Genomic DNA, 21,643 nt, shown 5'->3' on the forward strand with positions numbered 1-21,643 from the left:
ATTTCACATCTACCAATCCAAATCCTGAGCACTTAGCTCGTGTCGTAATTAAAAGCGTCTAAAATTGAAAGCTTCTTTTTTTTACGAACATAACATCTTAATTTTTCTATCTTTTTTACAAACAGACTAAAGAAATCTTCTCAACTGCTGTAAAGATTTAAATGCTACTTTTTCAAGGTTTAATGAAATCAAAATTTTATATGGAGATTTGCTTCCCAGAATCGCAATAATTAAAATATTATAATTTTTTAAAAACATAATTTATTTAAAATATATTTAATTTGTTTTGTTCTCAAAGTTGTATTGGCAAAACTAATTGCCATCTTATTTTCAGAAAGATCTTTCTAAAGATAAACGATAATAAAAAAAAGTGATTTGAGATCTAATATTAATAAAAGACGATTTACCTCTGGACTTGTTTTATATATCCAAATCAAATTAGCAAAAAAAAAAAATCATGAAATACATCCACATTCTTTTGAATAATAAAACAAAGAAAAAAATTTACGATTAACGAAATAATTAATAACTGAAATGTCACTGTTAATTTTTTTTCCAATTTACAAGTTTGATTACATGATAGATATTACATGCTGTTATATACATTAATGCATAGACACAGCATATAATTTTCGGTTTTAATTGACCCCTTCTACCAAGGGCAAGTGTTTCATTAACCTAGTCACGTTTATTGAACCAACTAAACGTAATGTATTAATTTCATTATATCTTTTTTTGTCACACTCGCCAAAGGCATAAGCAAGAATTTCAACATTAGTTCTAATGAATACCATGCCGTCGCGTAGTCAGTCCCAGTAAACAACCTGTTGGTATGAAAAAGAAATCTAAACACGTATGACGGAAGCGATTAAGGGTGAGAGAATGCTTTCTCTCAACCCAGACCTACTTTCTGGCACATTCAGCCGAACGTTCAAGGACATGAACTTCAGCCCATGAAATGGAAAGGGAACAGTGATATATGGGTGAAATGGATCTTTTTTCCCCATTTATTTTCCTGAATAACACGTTTTGCTATTGTTTATATTTTAAGGTCATTAATCCATCAAAACACAGGAGTTTTAAAATTCTGAAGGAGTGGGAGATTTTAAAATAGTTAAGAGTTTAAACTTAAATTACTTCTTAAAGGAGCGGTTGTCAACCTTTAAGTATGTGCAAACACTGCTTTTATATAGGTTTTGGGATTTTTTTTGAAGATTTTGAAAAAGCTTCCTATTTTTTTAAAAAAGGAATTGCAGATAGCTAGCATTAAAATTCTGAAGTGCTTTATTATTATGCATATATTAATTTTTATTAAAATGAATATTTATTTAACTTTAAAGTTTGTGTAATTATACATTTACTGTTAATAAAACAGAATTTATGTGCCTGTGTTGGCGCTCTACAAAACAGATAATCTGACTTTAAACTACCTAATTCGTCACATATACTTCGGAGATAAAAAATAAGCGACTTGGATCGATCTTTTTGAAATTTTTATTACAGCTTTAAATTAAAATTAAAGCTAAATTTTAAATTTATTGCAAAAACATTCTGCAATTTGAAATAGATTATTCTGACATTTAAGGCCTTAATGACACTATAATGTCTTGGAACTCAACTCTATTGAATAGATGAAAAACTATTATTAGCACTGCTTTAATGTCCATTCCAATTTAATGCTTAAAAATATACATGAGAAATAAGCTATGTTTAAGATATTTAATTGAAGTCAAATGCAACAAATATTACCTACGACTTAAAGGCAGAAATATTTATATAATAATAATAATAGGTTACTTATATAATAAATTTAAAGCAAATTGTAAAGGGGTATTTCAACCTGTTATTCATTTCATGAACCGGCGTCCTTGCGTAGGGGTAGCGCATCTTCCCCGTGATATGGGCGTCCCGGGTTCGAATCCCGGTTCGGGCATGGTTGTTCTTCATCTGTGTTCTATCTGTGAGGTGTATGAATGTGCCCCCCCCTTGTAAAAAGGGGTTGTGCAAGCAAATGTGTGAGTTTCATCTTTCTATGAGCTAAAAGTCAGACTTCTGCCCTCGGGTGCTCAGGGGTCTGTACCTTCAGAAGCTACTGCACCCCTTTTCCTTGGTAACGCGGACACGACATCATCATCATCATTGATTTCATGAATGATGTATTTAACTTATTATTTAATACCATTACCTAAACTGGATTTAAATGAAAATTACGATTTAATATGATCACATAATTCAACGTAATGCAAATCTCGTTATAATTACTTCCGAATAATGTCTGCGTGTAAAAAAAATATCTGAATTTTTACTAAATAATGTACGCGGCTGCACCGAAATAGAATCTTCAATATTCAAAAAACTTAAAAGGAATAATATTAGAAAATGAACAATATTTCCATAAGATTACTACAAAAAAGAAAAATTATTTATAGGCATATGTACGAAATAAGAACTATGAAAAACTCGCATGGTAAGAATCAAACAACTTTCTGCAAAGAGAAGAAACTGGATTTTCGAATGTTCCAAATCAGAGCTACAAAAACTTCAATCAACAGGTGGAGACGGATATGTGGCTAAGAAATGTAAATATGTATAATGTCGGGAACCATCTATGAATGGCATGTTCATAGAAGACGATTGAAGAGGAAATTCAAGCATACAAACATATCACTAAAAGAATTTGATGCATCACAAAGGATGGATAGCTTCTTTCAGAGATATGAAACTACCTATGAGAGAACAGATAAGCACTTGCCTTTGCAGTGTCACAGTAGTAGATATCCTATCTCTAGAAGAATTCAAAGCATCACTGTGGATAAATGGTTATTTTCAGCGATATTAACTAGCTCTGAGAAAGCAGATAACCATTCAAGCTTTTGCCAATGGAATGGCACAATAAGTAGACATATTGCCAGAAGAATTCTAAGTATCACAAAGGATGGATAGTTTCCTTCAGCGATGTGAAACTATCTCTGTGAAGATAGACAAGAAATTGCCTTGCAGTGTCACTGTGAGTATATATACCTTCAACGATATTAACTAGCTCTCAGAAAACAGATAGTGATTCAAGCATTTGCCATTGGAATGACACAATAGTTAAACTTATTGCCAGAAGAATTCAAAGCATCACAATGGATGGATGGCTTTTTTCAGACATATCGCCAAAAGAATTCAAAGTATCATAAAGGATAGATAGCTTCCTTTAGCGATATGAAACTATCTTTGAGAGGATAGACTAGCATTTTCCCTTGCAGTGTCACAGAAGTAGATATCCTATCGCTTGAAGAATTCAAAGCATCACTGTGGGCATACAATCACTTGCCTTGCAGTGTCACAGAAGTAGATATCCTATCACTAGAAGAATGCAAAGCATCACTGTGGATAAATGGTCACTTTTAGTGATATTAACTAGCTTTGAAAATATAGATAAGAATTGAAATATTTGCCATTGGAATGGCACAATAGTTAGACTTATTGCCAGAAGAATTCAAAGCCTCACTGTGGATGAATCGTTGCCTTCAGCGATATTAACTAACTCTGAGGAATGGTACAACAATCAGACATATTTCTGGAAGAATTCAAATCATCAAAAGGGATGGGGGGGACTTTCTTCAGCGATATGAACTATTTCTGGGAAGACAGACAAAATATTTAAGCTGAAAGACACTGATCAAACGTGTACTTGTATTCATTATTTAAACAAATATATTTTCACGAATATGTACAAAATAAATGGGATTCTTTTAAAGAATTCAACTAAGCATAAAAAATTAAAATTAAAGAATTTTAGACAATCATATTTTTTATTTATTTACAATCAGTTTGACGATCAACTATGTTTGCCTGGAATATTTCTACCATTAACTTCAAATAATCTCTTACGCAGGACTTCATGTTCATTATTTCCCCCGAAAAGTATTTTTAAGCACGTGATTGTAACCCACACGAAAGCAATATTATTTTTAAAGCATTACACCGGTTTATTAAATAAGGGAAACAAGTCCAGTCCATTATAGCGTTAATAAAAAAAATAGTTAATTTATCTTCTTATTGTAGGCTGTTTTTATCGGTGCTCTATCGAAGTTTAATGCTTTTTTATTTTTCATGCAGACCGGGTAGATCAGAAACAAAATTTTCCTTAATTTGCTTTTAATAAAGTAAGGAAAGTCAGTCATATAATTAAGTATTTGTTGAAAAATGTAAATGGTTTGAATTTCATTGCAACAACGAAATCTACAATTGAAAACTATACGGAATTTTTTAAAGGAATTGACAAAATCCAGGAAAAAATTGCTTGGCAACTAAATTAATATTATTAAACCAGAGGATGTGGTTTCCCCAAAACTTTCCCGCATATGTCCAGGAAAAGATGTTATCCTAGAGGACGCCTTGTGTGACACAGGCGTACAATAGTTACGAAATATTAACATTTGCCTGAATCCAAGAATTTAACTGAATCTATACTGTCAATCTTGGGAAGCTATTTGTCGATTAAACTCTAGTATGCTTTAAAAGCAAACAAAAATTTGTGTTTTAGACAGTTTTTTTTCAATCAATTGAAACCAAAATTAGACACAAAACTGCATTTTTAGTCATTAAATCCCATATTAAATTTGATATATTTAAGTCACTGTTTTTTTAATTACCGCATTTACATGTTTCTGAAAACGCAGACCGACAGACAGTCAATCCGTAGTTGAATTGGGCTCAAGATTTGACAAGTATCTAGCTTATATATGTTAAAGAATTATGCCGTCTAGTTCTCTTCGTTTTGTAATTATCGAGATAATTTATATGCGAACAGCCGGACTGACGGACTTTCTTTGAACAAATTTTGCTCAAAATTTGACAGAAATCTGCAAATTTTGTGTAAAGACCGTATACCAAATTTCAACCGTCTAGTTCAAAGCGGTTTTTGTGTAATTTTTGTCACAGACAGAAAGATACAGACATTTTCTAAAAATGTGTTTTTCGAACTCAAGGAGATCTAAAACGGGAAGATTATTCAAAATCTCGAGTTCGAATTTTTTGACAATAATTATATTTTCTCTGTACTATGTATTAAAGAAAGTGAAACGACATTTTTTAAAATTTTAAAATAATGCAAAAATTATTTTTTGTAGTGACTTTTTTTATAGTTTCCACAAAACCTCGCTTAATTTTTAATTAATTAGTATTACAAAATCTCGCTACGAGAAGCACGTCCATATCTTCCAAAATAGAATTGACCTACGGATGCCAAATCTGGTAACCCTAGGCCAAATGGCCTGATCTATACAGATTCAACAGATAGAAACACATTCTACTTCATTATTAGTAAAGAGAAGGAAATATAAAGAGGGCAAGGAGGAAGGACTACGTCCAAAGATTAATTCGAATGAAACAATTGTCAAACTAAGAATGATTTACATTTCTCTACTAGGAAGAGTAGGAAATATGAAAAGCAAAACCTAAATCATTTCATCAAATAGAATGCTATTAAATGTTTTTAGTTATTTTATCACCACATTTTAATGAATACTCTTTGTCCTGCTTTAATTGAAGAAAAGCAGTCATATTTGAAACGAAATTATTAATTTTATTTTTGTTTTCTGACAAAATGAAAATAGATTTATTTTCATTTAACCCTTTCTAGGGCCGTGGGAAATATGCTTCGCACCAAATTTATCAATCTTTGTATGAATTTATGTAGGTTGGCATAAGTTCTGACACATTTTTTTAGAAAGACAGAACCTTAGAGGCTTTAGTTCTTTATTTTACACAAAATGATATGACTTGCTTTAATACTTAATTATTAATTAACCAAATAAATTAATTAATCAAATTAAATTAATCTAATAAGCTAAATGAATCCCTTTTCTTATTCTAATTTCAAGCCTAAATATATTTTAACATAATATGACTAGAAAAAAATGGCCCTTTAAAGGGTTAAATCAATGAAGTTTCAGAACACGTAAACATATAAAGATTCGAATGTATAGAGTTTCAGAATAAGGCTGAATTTTCTTTGTAAAAGTTATAATTTTTCTGTTGGAAAACAAAGAATATGAGCTAAAGAAATATCAATGTGAATAATAGCTTCATGAATGGATAGAAATGAAATTGAAAACTTGATTGAAATTTCAACTTTTTAGGAGCTCTACCATTCCGATTGTTGACAAATTATTGACTAAAGCAGTGATTCTCAGTTTTTTTTTCTTTTTCTTTGTCACGGCACATTTTTAACGATTTTAAAATTTGGCAACACACAAAGAAAACGATAAGTTTAAAAGATGTTTATTTACCTATAATACACTGTGTAAAATAGTTTATGATAATAATTTTGAATGTAAAATAAAATCATATAATAAGTGCTATAAAAACAACAATATGTTTATTAATTGATTAATTTCAAAGTAATACAGTACGCTTATTAAGATATTAATTACAACAAGAATACTTTTAATGAGGAATTTAAACTTGATGTTTTTTGATAATTTCATTTAAAATTGTTTGTAAAAATGACAATGGTACTCTCTTAGAATACTTCTAATGAGGAATTTGAGCTTGGTGTTTTTTGATAGTTTCATTTAAAGTTGTTCGTAAAAATGACAATGCTACTCTCTTAGAATACTTCTAATGAGGAATTTGAGCTTGATGATTTTTGATAATTTCATTTAAAATTGTTTGTAAAAATGACAATGCTACTCTCTTAGAATACTTCTAATGAGGAATTTGAGCTTGATGTTTTTTGATAATTTCATTTATATTCGGTCTTAAAAATGACAATACTACTCTCATATCGTCTTCTACATTTAACAGTCTCGACCTTTTTCTCGTTTTTATGTTGCTTAATACTGAAAATCCGAATTCACACAAATAAGAAGTAGAAAATTGTAATAATATTTTTAAAGCTTTTTTGGCTATCATGGGATAATCGCCATAAATCATGGGATAACATTTCTAAAATTTGGCGGCACACTTTAAGAATTTGGCGACACACAAAACTGCAGCAGCACAGATGTTGAGAATCACTGGACTAAAGTAATGAAAATTGCTTAGTCAACTTTAACTATAAACATCATTTCATTTTTCTCACGCACTTTCCTTTTTTAACTTTTTACTAATTTCTTTTATTATCCTAATTATTTATTTATTTTCTTATCCTTATTCTTTTTAAATCTATTTTTACTATCTACCGTTTCATTCTATTGTTTCATTGTTTCTTTCTATTGGGCTGCTCCGCTATGGGCCATCTTTCACCATTTGGTTTCGGCTTGAATGTAGTTTGTGTCTTGTAGATCAGAAATATAATATAAATAAAAATAATTATACTTTTGAATATTTGCATAAAAATATTGAAAAAACATTTATGAATCCAAAATATATCAGTTAAGTGGCAATGGTTTTTTAAAAATTGGAAATTTTTTTTTAAAGCTAAAAAGTGGTATAAAGTAAAATTCTTTTTGTTTCGAAGTTTATCAAATGATTTGCTTAGAATTTTGTAGGTAACTTAAGAAATATATTTTCTAGTTCCTGAACTAAAAAAATAAGCTGTATTCCTATCTATTCTTTAAATATTAGAGTTTAACTAATAAATAATACGAAATTTTCAATTTTTTCACATTGTGAAGTAATAAAAAAACTATAAATATTTCTAAATGAATAGATTACTTATCTTTTAGTTCAAGAACTATAGAAAATATTGAAAAATTATTATATCAAATTTGAACAAAAAATATGTATTAGATTTTAATTTACGAAGTTTTCCGTAAAAAAAATTCTATCCAAAATTAGAATTTGAGAAAATAACATCTAAAGATGTAATATAGTATTAAAACGTATGTAAATTTAAATATAAAATTAGTGTGAGTTGTCAAAAAAAATAGACTTAAAACAAAATTCTAACGATTTTATACATTGTCATACCTGTTCAAACATTAAGAATATCAAATAAAAAGAAATCATAATTTCGAAAAAAAATCAAATTTTTAAAGTAATCATCTTAGAGGTAATTCAGTTTTTATGGTAATCTATGGTAATATTTAGGTACTTTTTCTTGCCGATCACTCTGCCGATAAGATTTATTTTATTATAAGTCACGTGAAATTAACAGAAAAAAAATTCAAACAGCATATAAAAAATTTAAAAGTTAATTAATATCAATTTTAATAGTGTTTTTCTCCAAAATATATCAAATTGATAGTCAAAATAAATATTTGAAAAAAATTAATAAAAATCCTTGCGGAATGGAAATACTCCTGTATTAAAGGAGTTCCAACTCCGTAGTGCTGGAAAAATCTAAGTATTTTTTTAGAAACTTAATGCTTTCTTTTAAATACAAATTTTCCGTTGTGTTTGTTAGAAATTAAATTATTTCAGGAACAGATCAAAATATTTAGGTTAATTTTTTAAATTTTAAAACGTTAAATAATTGACTTTAAATTTATATCACTAAGAACAAAACTATGAATTCATGTAAAAAAATTATGTGTGTTATATCAGCAAATATATTTTGATGGATTATGATAGCATTATGCGATATCTTTTCCGTTTGAAAAATTTATCAGAAATGAATTTAATTCTCCTGAATCTGAGTTTTGTTCAATGCAAAATAAAATATAAAACTAAAGGAAATGATTTAAAGAATTTTTCAGTTTGAAGGAACATAAAAAAGATTCTGTTTAAATAAAAAAAATTAAACAAAATGAAAGCCTTTTCTTATTTAAAAAAATAAAATAGATGTATTCTAAATTTGTTGCGTATTGAGGAACAAAAATATTTATTACCCTAACAGGCACCTAAATAATGGACTTTTGGAATGAGCATTTAAATAAAAAAAATGCTAGAACCTCTGAATACATTTAATGAATATATTAGAATTTTTCAGTTTGAATAACTATAAAAATGATTCAGTTTAAGTAACAAAAATAAACTAAATGAACGACTAGTTTATTTAAGACATAAAATGGGTGTACTCTAAATTTGTTATATATTGATGAACAAAAATACTGATTAAATCAAAAGATTAAACAACAATAATAATGATGAACCGAAATTCAGATCTAACGGGCACTTAAATGATGGACCTATCGAATGAACATCTAAATAAAAAAAATTCTAGAACCGCTGAATATATTTAAGGAATATATTAGAATTTTTCAGTTTGAATGAACATAAAAATGATTTCGTTTAAATAACAAAAATAAAAAAAGGAAACCACTTTTTATTTAAGAAATAAAATGGATGTATTCTAAATTTGTTGCATATTAATGAGATACCTAAAGATTAAACAAAAATAATGATGAACCGAAATTCAGATGGACTAGGATCTAACGGCACCTAAATAATGGATCTAACAAATTAACATCTTAAAAAATTTTTTTTAGAACCGCTAAATATATTTAATGAATATAGAAAGGAAAAAACTTACTTCGAATAGCCCAAACTTTGGCTTGGTTGAGTCCTGACAGATAAAGCATCAGGGCCCTCCTGCATGATCCTGATAAATCATTCTCTTCATTCATTCTCAACATAAAGGGCATCAGGGGCTTAATGGCCCCCTTTATCGTTACCTTCCACTGCTTCTCAAACTTTTCGGTGAGGTTATAGTACTTTTCGCTATCGCTTTTCGTTTCGTTAGAAGTTGTTGGGGTCCCCGAGACCCGACAACAGCTGATGAAAACCAAGATGAGTACAGAGAGAAGCATTGTCGTATCAACAAGTGGCTCACGAGTGATTGTGGTTATCTTCCAAGATGCACTGGAGTGTAAGTTCAACTTTCTATCTCAGTCAATGTCACAAGGAAACCCGTCCGGCAAGGCCGCACGAACGGAAAGACTCTTTAATTTACATTGTCGAGGGAAAGATATCATTACTGCACTGTGTGGAAACAAAAGCTGTGCAGTAAATTATTCCTTGTTTCCCAATCAGTAACTTTCCTGCAGCTCTTTTCTCCAACTCAAAATGTACAACATGTTGTTATTGATAGCACGTGCTCCATAAAAACGGTAAGATAGGTCAAATTTGGATTGGTTGCTTAGGATATAAGTTATTTTTTTTTTTCAGTATTGAAACGTAAATGATGTAGAATGAACTTAAAAAGTGACAAATTTCTTTTTTTTTCACTATCTGATCATATAAGTTATAAACCAGCAGATCTTGACCTTTTAATGTTTGGAAACATGATCTCCATATAAATTTTTTCAATATTGAATTGTAAATAAAGTAGAACGAAAGGAAAAGTGGCTGTGTATTTTTTATGTTTGATCAAGCAAATTATAAACCAGCAGTTCTTGCCTTTTAGTATTTGAAATTCTAGTTCCAATGTCAGTTTTTATTTTCTCGTATACGTAGTAAAGAAAAATCGAGTTCTAAGAACATTTTGGAAAATGTCCCTCTGTCTGTCTGTGACAATGACAATTCAAAAACGTTTTGAGCTAGAGAATAATGAAATTTGGTATGCAATTTTTACACTAAATTTGTAAACTTCTATGAAATTTTGCGCAAAATCCGTTCGGAGAAAGTCTGTCTGTTCTGCTGTTTGAATGTAATTTAACAAGATAACTACAAAATGAAGAGAGCTAGGTAGATAAGATTCGGCACACAGATTTAACATCTGCACTGTACATACATATCAAATTTAGAACCAAATCCAATGATTGTTCCACCGTCTGTCGATTTGTATTTCCTGAAACATAAACGCGTTAACTCAAAAAACGCAAAGGTTAAATATATTAAATTTGGTATGGGATTTTGCAACTACAAGTGTAGTTTTTAAAATCAAATTTTGTCTTCAATCTATTGGGATAAACGCATCTAAATCACAAATTCGGTATTCAGTTTTTATTAACCGCATACGATTCATAATTCGATCATGATACTTTCATTTTTTAACCGCATGCGATTCATGATGCGATCATAAGCATAATGCTCATGATTCCACTAAAAAAAATTCCACTCAGAGTTTCGATTAGAGATTTAAATTAAATTAAACACAATCAATATTTCCGGCAAAAGAGTGATCGCCATAGGCGGCTAGTTTGTAGAAAATGAATGATAAATTTGTTATTTTTTAAACAACAGAATTTAAAATTTTCCATAATAATAAATAAGATACTAAATTTTGATGAGACTGTGAAAGAAATCAACATATTTTGCTCATTTGTTAAAAATATACTCAGTTGGAAACTGAGTTTATATTATTATGAAGCTCTCATCAAATGCTAAGATAAGATGACCTACAGAGTATAAATCATTATCAGTATCCTTGAGAATCATTTAAATAAATTGCTAGTATAATGAGGAAAGTCACAATTTTTAAATTTCTCAGATAGTTTTTCGCATAAAGAAGAATTAATCAAAATATTCAGAACCAGTTTATCGAGTTTTTTTAGTTTTTATTGTGCGTTTTAGTATGTAGCTACGTTTAGGAAGAATTTTTTGAAAAACTCTGTAAAGTAATTAAATAATTATATTTCTGCATAAAATCTTTTATGAAATCAAAATAAATTTAAATTAAAAAATTGGAAAAATGCTTTTTTTTTAATTAAAAAGTTATATAAAACAATATTCAGAAATTTGTCACATGGTTTGTTCAAAATCTGGAAGTTTAAGAAGTCTATTACCTGATTCCTGTACAAAAAAAAGCTGCATTTCAATCCAATCTTTAGATATTGGGGTTAAGTTGATAAAAAGCAAGGGAATTTTGAATTGTTTCACATTTTAAAGTAAAAAAAAAACTACAGAATACTTCTAAATTAACAAGTTACCTATTTTCTAATTTATGAATTACAGAAAAATCTGTATACAAAATTTGTAAAAGATGTGCACTAGATTTTTTATTTATGAATTTTTTATTAGAAAAATTTATTAAAATTTAGAATTTTTAAAAATTCGCATTTAAAGATTTAAAATAGCATTGAAACATCCATTAATTATTTATAAAAATCAATGTAAGTTTCCAAATATTGAATATAGGAACGAAAGCGAAACAGTTTTATGAAGACTACAAAAATAAGTAATATTTTTACTATTTCCCTATCTTAAATGTATAATATCTTGCTATAAATTTTTACTATCTTAGCATTCAATATACATTCTTGATTTGTCGTAGGAATCAGCTTCAGGTCTATAAGGGATGAATTTAGTGAATCTTAGTTAAGGTAATTCGCAAAGTAAAATGTAACTCCTATATTCTAATAGCTGGTAACAGAAATTTTAAATTTCTCGGCATTCAACAGGTGTACTTGATTTTACGTAAAAATTAACCTTATATTTGTGAGGTCTAAATTTAGTGATTAAAGAAAAATTTGTAAAGTAAAATGTACAGTTCGTCAAACAAATATCCGAACACGGCTGTTAATTTCGAAATTAATTACCGCACAATAAAATATTTCTAAATGAATAAGTTACTTATTCTATAGCTTAAGAACTGCAGAACCAGTTATACTTTTATACCAAATATGGACAAAATATTAGGCATTAAATTTTAATTTAGGTGTTATTTTATAAAAAAAATGTTATCAAAATTTAGAATTTGAAAAAAAAATAGCATTTAAAGATGTAAAATAGCATTAAAACATGCATTAATTATATATAAAAAATCAATGTAGCTTTCCAAATAGTGAATATAAGAAGAAACTGAAACAGTTTTATGAAGACTATTCAGAAACTAAGAATATTAAATAAAAAATATTTGAGATTTTGGCAAAAAATTGGCTTTTTAGAGTAGTCTATGAATTTTTAGATTTATGATTTATGACGAAATATAAAACAACATAGATTAATTCATTGAAAGTGACCAGAATTTCAAAAATTTATCCAGCAACACACTAGAATACTTGAGAACATGCTAGGTATTAGAGATTGACTGACGAGAAAGAGAAGAATTCTTGGATGAAATCTCTACTAATAATAAAGAAGAATGAAGAATGTGTGTGAAGAATGTGTTGTTGGCTTAGAATAGTCTATGAATTTTTAGATTTATGATTTATGACGAAATATAAAACAACATAGATTAATTCATTGAAAGTGACCAGAATTTCAAAAATTTATCCAGCAACACACTAGAATACTTGAGAACATGCTAGGTATTAGAGATTGACTGACGAGAAAGAGAAGAATTCTTGGATGAAATCTCTACTAATAATAAAGAAGAATGAAGAATGTGTGTGAAGAATGTGTTGTTGGCTTAGAATAGTCTATGAATTTTTAGATTTATGATTTATGACGAAATATAAAACAACATAGATTAATTCATTGAAAGTGACCAGAATTTCAAAAATTTATCCAGCAACACACTAGAATACTTGAGAACATGCTAGGTATTAGAGATTGACTAACGAGAAGGAGAAGAATTCTTGGATGAAATCTCTACTAATACTAAAGAAGAATGAAGAATGTATGTGAAGATTGTGTTGTTGGCTTAGAGTAGTCTATGAATTTTTAGATTTATGATTTATGACGAAATATAAAACAACATAGATTAATTCATTGAAAGTGACCAGAATTTCAAAAATTTATCCAGCAACACACTAGAATACTTGAGAACATGCTAGGTATTAGAGATTGACTAACGAGAAGGAGAAGAATTCTTGGATGAAATCTCTACTAATACTAAAGAAGAATGAAGAATGTATGTGAAGATTGTGTTGTTGGCTTAGAGTAGTCTATGAATTTTTAGATTTATGATTTATGACGAAATATAAAACAACATAGATTAATTCATTGAAAGTGACCAGAATTTCAAAAATTTATCCAGCAACACACTAGAATACTTGAGAACATGCTAGGTATTAGAGATTGACTGACGAGAAGGAGAAGAATTCTTGGATGAAATCTCTACTAATAATAAAGAAGAATGAAGAATGTGTTGTTGGCTCTCTAAATAATAGATCGTTTGAACTAATTACTAAATTCAACACAAGCATACTTTTTTTATCTGAAAAATGTACGTCGTCGCGATGATTTTAATTATTATTATAAATATAATTAAGAGTGATTTTGGATTTCTCTTCTGTACCTTAACATATTATTGCGTAAAAATTATTTTTATGCTAAAATAAAATTTAAAAATTTTGGTTTCAATGATACTAATTTAGTTAAAGTGTAAATTTTTCCTGCATTTAAGCAATTTTTAAAAATATTTGCCTAAATTAATTTCAACTATACATTTTATTCTAACGGTGAAATTAAAATCCTTTTTAATTTTTCATCAGTTATTTAATGGAGTAATTTTCTTCCATCTTCGAAAACTAAAGAAATATTCTGTTTAATATCTGATTTACTTAAAAGAATGAAAACTAATTTACTTGTCTTACAATGTTTTCTTTAATTTTTTATAAATTTTTTAAAAATATATTTTTGCATAGGTTTTATTATTGTAAAGAATTTAAATCATTCTAGTTGCTTCTAATTTCAAATGATTAAGCGCGTGATTTTTTGCCATTGTTAAAAGTTTAAGAAAACAGGATTATGTAAATTATCCGAACAATTTAAATGAGGCAACAGAAAGTGAAATTACATTGCTTCAGAAAAAAAAAAAGTAGCTTGGAACAGATTTTTAGACAGCGAGATTTTTAACATGGCTTTGACATTATGTGACTTGAATGTACATAGTGATCAAGAAATAACAGGAGGTGTTTGGAGCCCCGTAGCGTTTTATGTACTGGACGAAATATAACAAAATTTGGCCACCATACACATTAAAGTATGCGATTTCAATTAATCAAAAAAAAAAAAAGTAGTACCAAAAAACGCCGATAGGAGAAATTTTAGCGCTGCGATCGGAAACTTTATTATGTAATTTGCTTATACGGGTACTTTGTGACATGATATCGAAGATAAAAGGATGGCATGCGGGAATTTAAGTCATTCTACAAGAATTCGCCCGTTGATTGCGTTGTCACTACGTGAATGCGCCTTATTAGTCAAGCTATTTTATCCGCGGGATGAAAATGCCAGTGCTACTCTTCGTGAAAACCGGTGGTTAAAATAGTTACGTAAAGGATCGATGACCATAACTAACGAAGAATGGCTGAAAGATTTGAAACAACAGGAATTATTGGTGTGCAGCCAGGCCGAGGACTGGCAACTTGTTATAAAGCAGGAACAAGTTGAAGAAGTTGCAACTGCCGTTATGGATCAGGCGAGAACTAATAAGCAGGATACCAGCAATGCATGTTCACTGCTGTTCACGACAAACAGATATCCCGTTCTCGAGGGTGCAGAAGATATTCATAAGATCCTGAAATTTTATACGTATAAGATAACACCCATTAACTGATAACACTGATCTGAATCTTGGCAATTTCTGGTTGTGGGGCTACTAGAAAGACGTTGTGTATCAATGGTATGTTCCTGACATTTCTACTTAAAAAGATCAAATAATGTTGTATGTCAGACGAATAAATACCGATGGGCTGCCAGCCACCGTCGAAAATCTCGTGTACCGCATGTAATTATTAGAACATCAAGTTGGTGGTCACCTAGAGCCAAATTTGTAAGTTGTTATAATAAATATTTTCCCTTGGTATTTGGTGTGTTGTTATTTACTATTTCCATCGGCAGTTATGTATTCTTTTTTCATACATTTTGGGTTTGAAGCGCCAGGATTTCCCTTATCGGCGTTTTTTGGTACTATATTTTTTTATTGATAAATCGAAACCGCGAACTTTAATTTAAACCGCGTACAAGCGATAGGGTCTGAACATCTACTGTTATTTCTTGATCACCTTGTATTAAGATGATTTCTAAGCACAATAAATAGAAAACATGTAAACTATTAAAATAATAATGCATATTAATGTCTGGCAGAATTTATATTTTAAAAACTTATAATAATAATCCTCAAAATCCATAACAGAGGTTTATCTGAAATTAAATGAATATAACCGGTATATGTGGCGAACCCGCTAATCACCAAAGACGGTGAAAAAATAATAATAAAATCAGTGACAAAGAAATAGTTAATTATAAAAAAAAGAAAGTATTTAATAATTAAAATATTTATTTTGATGAATTAATTAAAAAATTTTGCAATTTTTACTTTTTCATATACGTAATATAGAGAAAGTATTGGTAGTAATCATAAAAAAATTAGAATTCGAGATTTTGACAAATTTGTACGTTTTAGTCCTCTCTGAGTTTGAAAAACAAATTTTTGAAAAATGTCCGTCTGTGGCAAAGATAACACAAGAATGCTTTCAGCTAGACAGTTGAAATTGTGTATGTAGTCTTTACACAAAACATGCAAATTTCTGTCAAGTGTTGGACAAAATCCGCTCTGAAGAAGTCCGGCTGTTCGAATATAAGTTAATACGGTAATTACAAAACGAAGAGAGATAGATGAATGAAATTTGGTATACAGATTTATCATTTATAGTGTAGACATCTGTGAAATTTTGAGCTAAATACCAAGACGGGTTGACTGTCTGTCAGTCTGTACTTTCAGTAACATGTAAACGTGATAATTCAAAAACGCAGTGGCTAAAGTACATCAAATTGATTTTGAGATTACAAGCGCAATTTTGGGTCCAATTTTGGTTTCATTCGATTGAGAAAAACGTGTCTAAAACACAAATTCCACTTTTGGATGCAATATTTTTCATATGGGTTTGTCAATTGTTTATTTTTGATGTAGATGATTTTGTAAATTAAACATCAGTATTTTGAGACTGATGTTTAATTTTACTTATTTACTTAACCTACAAAATTTGCTATATATATATATTTTGGAGAGTGGGAATGTAAATTTCGAAGAAATATTTTAAAAAGTTTATTTAGAATTTTAACTAATTAAAAATTAAACTAAATCTTGGCGTTTTTTCAACGACAACTTCCGAAAATGTTATTATACAAAAATAAATTTTACATCTTTCAAAACTTAAAAAAAAATCTCTTTTTAATGTATCAAATTAATAGTCATACACATTTTCTTTATTATTTGGCATTTAAAAAAACATTTTTTTTTGTCTAATTTCCAACATTATTGCCTTGGCATATGAACCGTTTTCATTGTTTCATCAAATATTTAATCGCGTGATTTTCTTCCACAGTTGAAAGCTTTAGAAGGAGAATTTTGCTTAATATCTGTATAATTTACAAGATGAATAAAAAGGAAATATGTAACATCAGAGAAGTTAAAAGAGAGATGGACCAGAAATTGCGTTTTAATACTGCTGTGATGATGGCCCTCCATTACCAAAGATCATGTACATAATAAATAAAATATAAGTAAGAATATTGCATATCAGCTGGTCGCAAATGACGACTAGTATAAAAACATTCTTATTTAGTTGTAGTTATCCCTACTTAGTTGGAATTAGCAATTGAACAAAAACTAACGCTTCAAATGAGAGGCACGGTATTCTTGCAATGATATCAACTTTCTGCCCATTGCTAAAGTTCAAAGAGTTTTACGTACATGAAGTTATTTACCTCTATTCATCTTTTTGTGTGGTAATATGTTTTTTAGTTTGCTTACTTTAATTAGCTGAAACTAAAATTTCAGGGTTAAAATTTCATTAAAGGAGAGTAACTTCTCTATTGTACATTTGTCCTCTCTGCGCTCACGTTCTTGCCGAGGCGTGCTTAGTCTGTTGATTACAGATAACAAACGTTTTCAACAGAATATTAAAATATCCAACTCGATGAGACTCGCACTAAGATTATTTTAAGCAAACATTTGAGTCGCTCCTTGAGCGATAGTGACAAATTATCACGCACTCTACCATAAGCAACGAATATTGGTGTTTAAACAACTGGCCATCTCTCATCGATTTAACTTGGTTGTTCATAGTTTGCTGATGATTTAATTACAAAAATCTTTTGATTTATGGAAAACGGATTACTTTAAGACACGTAGTTTCAATTAAAATCATGAATGTATATATGAATAGAATCTAATTCGATGCGCCTTGCATTCCAGCTATTCTAATCAAAAATTTTGATCTTTTGATATATAGAATAATGATCACTTTAAGAAACGTAGTTTCAATGAAAATCGTGAATATATATATTAAAGAATCTAATTCGATGCGCCTTGCATTCCAGCTATTCTAATCAAAAATTTTGATCTTTTGATATATAGAATAATGATCACTTTAAGAAACGTAGTTTCAATGAAAATCGTGAATATATATATTAAAGAATCTAATTCGATGCGCCTTGCATTCCAGCTATTCTAATCAAAAATTTTGATCTTTTGATATATAGAATAATGATCACTTTAAGAAACGTAGTTTCAATGAAAATCGTGAATATATATATTAAAGAATCTAATTCGATGCGCCTTGCATTCCAGCTATTCTAATCAAAAATTTTGATCTTTTGATATATAGAATAATGATCACTTTAAGAAACGTAGTTTCAATGAAAATCATGAATATATATATTAAAGAATCTAATTCGATGCGCCTTGCATTCCAGCTATTCTAATCAAAAATTTTGATCTTTTGATATATAGAATAATGATCACTTTAAGAAACGTAGTTTCAATGAAAATCGTGAATATATATATTAAAGAATCTAATTCGATGCGCCTTGCATTCCAGCTATTCTAATCAAAAATTTTGATCTTTTGATATATAGAATAATGATCACTTTAAGAAATGCAGTTTCAATGAAAATCCTGAATAAATATATTAATAGAATGTAATTCGATGCGCACTGCATTCCAGTTATTCTATTCAAAAATATGAATTGTTGTTTCAGCGATAGTGACAAATTATTAACTACTCTACGAGAAGCATCAATGAATTCTGTTTAAGTAAGTGGCAATCTGTCATCGATCTAACTTGGTTGATTATTGTTTACTGAAGATTTTAATAACATAAATCTTTTGATGTATGAAAGAATAATCACTTCAAGAAACGCAGTTTCAATGAAAATCCTAAATAAATATATTAACAGAATAAATCTCAGAAATGAAGATGAGAAGCTTCCGATGTAATAGTTGGTTCTCGCCACCGTGGTGAGTACAGAACAGGTAGGGATTGGCCTGTCATCGATGACGGGACGTACTTCACACGGGAAGGGTTGTACTGTCGCCGGTGATGACTCTTGGGAATGAATCACAGTTCCCGCAGTTTCGATATTTGGCGGTTGGACCGTGTGCCTCAGGGTGGGTTGGAGTAGTCGATTTATGATACTAATAGAATAAAATATCTAACTCGATGCGCCTTGCATTCGAACTATTCCAAGCAAAAATTTGTATCGCTGTTTGAGCGACTGTGATACATTATCACGCGCTATACGATAAGTAGCGATCATTGAGGTGTAGACAATTGGTCATCTCTCGTCGTTCTAACTTGATTGGTTATTGCTTGCGGACGATTCAGTACCATAAATCTTCTGATGCATTTAAAAATGGCCACTTCAAGAGACGCAGTTTTAATAAAAATCATGAAGACATATATTAATGGAATAAAATATATAATTCAATATATAGTTCAATAAATATAAAAATATATAGTCGAATTATGCTAAGTAAAAATTCGAGTCGCTGTTTGAGCGATAGTGACAAATTATTAGCTACTCTACGGACAAGTAGCAATAATTGGTACTGTCATCGGTGTGATGAAAGTGTAGTGAATAGCTTATAAGCCAGTTAACAACTACGCTGCACGAGCAATTGCTTTTGCATTGTGGTCATGTTACTGGGCTGCGAACCACAAGGTCCCAGGTTCCATCCTCACTCATAACAATCTTCCACTTTAGTGACCTCGGATGATGAACCTTCAACCTTCGTACAGCTATTGTGGCGCCATCTATCCACAGCAAACCAAAGTCGTCAGATTCACTTGAAGCAGCAACACAAAGTCGTCAGATTCACTTGACGCTGCAACTCAAAAAGGCTGCAGCAACCCAAAAGTCGTCAGATTCACTTGAAGCAGCAACACAAAGTCGTCAGATTCACTTGACGCTGCAACTCAAAAAGGCCGCAGCAACCCAAAAGTCGTCAGACTCACTTGGCGCAACAGCATTAGCAACCACACACGCTCGCCATAACGCTTAGCGCTACTCAAATGGGTACAGGCACATTAGAATCAACAGCTAATACATCACCATTCAACAGCCATATCGTCTGTGGTGAAAGCTTATAAGCCAGTTAACAATTACACTACCCGATCAATTGCTTTTGTATTGTGGTCATGTTACTGGACTGCGAATCACAAGGTCCCAGGTTCTATCCTCGCGCATCACAATTCGATTCGATTCACCAAAGATACAACCTGTGTCTTTCATCGATACAAGTTGATTATTATTTGCTGAAAATTCAACTACATAAATCTTTGAAAGTTTGGAAGAATAATTAGTTCAAGTGATGCAATTTCAATAAAAACCTCAAATTATGTATGATTTGCACTTTCTGTCGCTTTTAGAATAGGAACAACACGAGCTTCGTCAATCTAAATGCTGAATATTTACAATTCAGTAACATGAATCTTTGGAAATAAGGTAAAATGATTATTTCAAAAGATACAGCTTAAATAAAAATTCCTTTAATTCTCTACTATTTAAATTCGTTAATATGTGATTATTAAAATATGAACCTCACAGATTTCTTTTATTTTTTTAACCTTATGATGCACGATTTTTTATTTTCAACGATCAGATATTCAAAACTGTGCAAATGAGTATAAAGAAATGTAGAAAAGTGCAAAAAAATTGTTCTTGCATTTTTAACCTTGGAACTGAAACGTGGTGTCATGGTCGTTCATCTGAGATTCCACCTCAGCAGAAAGAAGGGGGAGGGAACACTCCTCCTCACACCTAGTCTATTTATAGACCTTGAGCTCGATGTAATCCAAGCGATAGGGTACCTTTCGTGCACCTGCCATTTACAATTCAGCAAGTAATTTATCAAATAATATCACACTGAGCCTCAGGGAAAGGACAAGTATTTCAAAATTCATATTTGGAAGCATTTTTTTGCAACAAATTGGTTGAAATTTTAAAAAGTCGCATAAGAATGTCACATTTAACAAATGGCTCATGGACACTTTCTGTTACAGTTTGCAAATGGCGTGTTTATTTATTAGTATATTTTTAAAACATAATTTTGGTTAAATTAATAAAAAAGGAGAACTGGTTGAGCATTACAGGGCGAATTGTTTATTCTGGAGTTTCCATATTTGACACAGATGTACTTTGATGCTTAAAAATTTGTAAATTGAAGCGATTTTTAAAATTTTTTAATTAATTAAAAATTAAGCGAGATTTTGGAGTTTCTTCTCGATAACTCTCAGAAATATTACTGGATTGATTTTTACAACATAGTAAAAATTAATTTTTTTTCTTTTTAGTGATAGAGTTTAGTTGTGTAAAATTCTCCAGAATCCTGATAATTTTCTTTTTCAGACACTTGATAAAAATATTTTTTTTGTGTAAAATTTTTTTTCAGATTTTTTTGGCCAAATTTTTAACTATATATTCTATTGTTGCAATGAAATTCAAATCGCTTTCATTGTTTAATCAAATATTTAATCTCGTGATTTTTTCTTCTCATTACTGAAAGCAAAGAAAGAGAAATTCTGTTTATAAAATTTATGTAGTTCACATGTGAAATCAGAAAGTGAAATTTGTTACCACAAATGACAACATGCAATATGAAATAAATTACCGAGATATTTAAGTTCTTAATGGTAATATAATTCAGTATTAC

At 29.8% G+C, this 21,643-nt stretch overlaps 1 protein-coding gene across 2 annotated transcripts in view; it reads right to left on the minus strand.

The window, feature by feature from the left end:
- LOC129976522 (nose resistant to fluoxetine protein 6-like) overlaps nucleotides 1–21,643 on the minus strand; it is a 93,457-nt gene that overhangs the window by 33,465 nt on the left and 38,349 nt on the right. Inside the window, exon 1 of one of the 2 annotated variants that reach the window (XM_056090134.1) lies at nucleotides 9,410–9,785. The exons of the other annotated variant lie outside the window; for it this stretch is intronic. Coding sequence (XP_055946109.1) covers nucleotides 9,410–9,686 — 277 coding nt within the window. The 5' untranslated portion in view covers nucleotides 9,687–9,785. Of the gene's footprint in view, nucleotides 1–9,409; nucleotides 9,786–21,643 lie in introns of those variants that run through there. 2 annotated transcript variants of the gene reach the window in all.

This window comes from Argiope bruennichi, chromosome 7 (genome assembly GCF_947563725.1).
Source record: "Argiope bruennichi chromosome 7, qqArgBrue1.1, whole genome shotgun sequence".
NCBI lineage: Eukaryota > Metazoa > Arthropoda > Arachnida > Araneae > Araneidae > Argiope > Argiope bruennichi.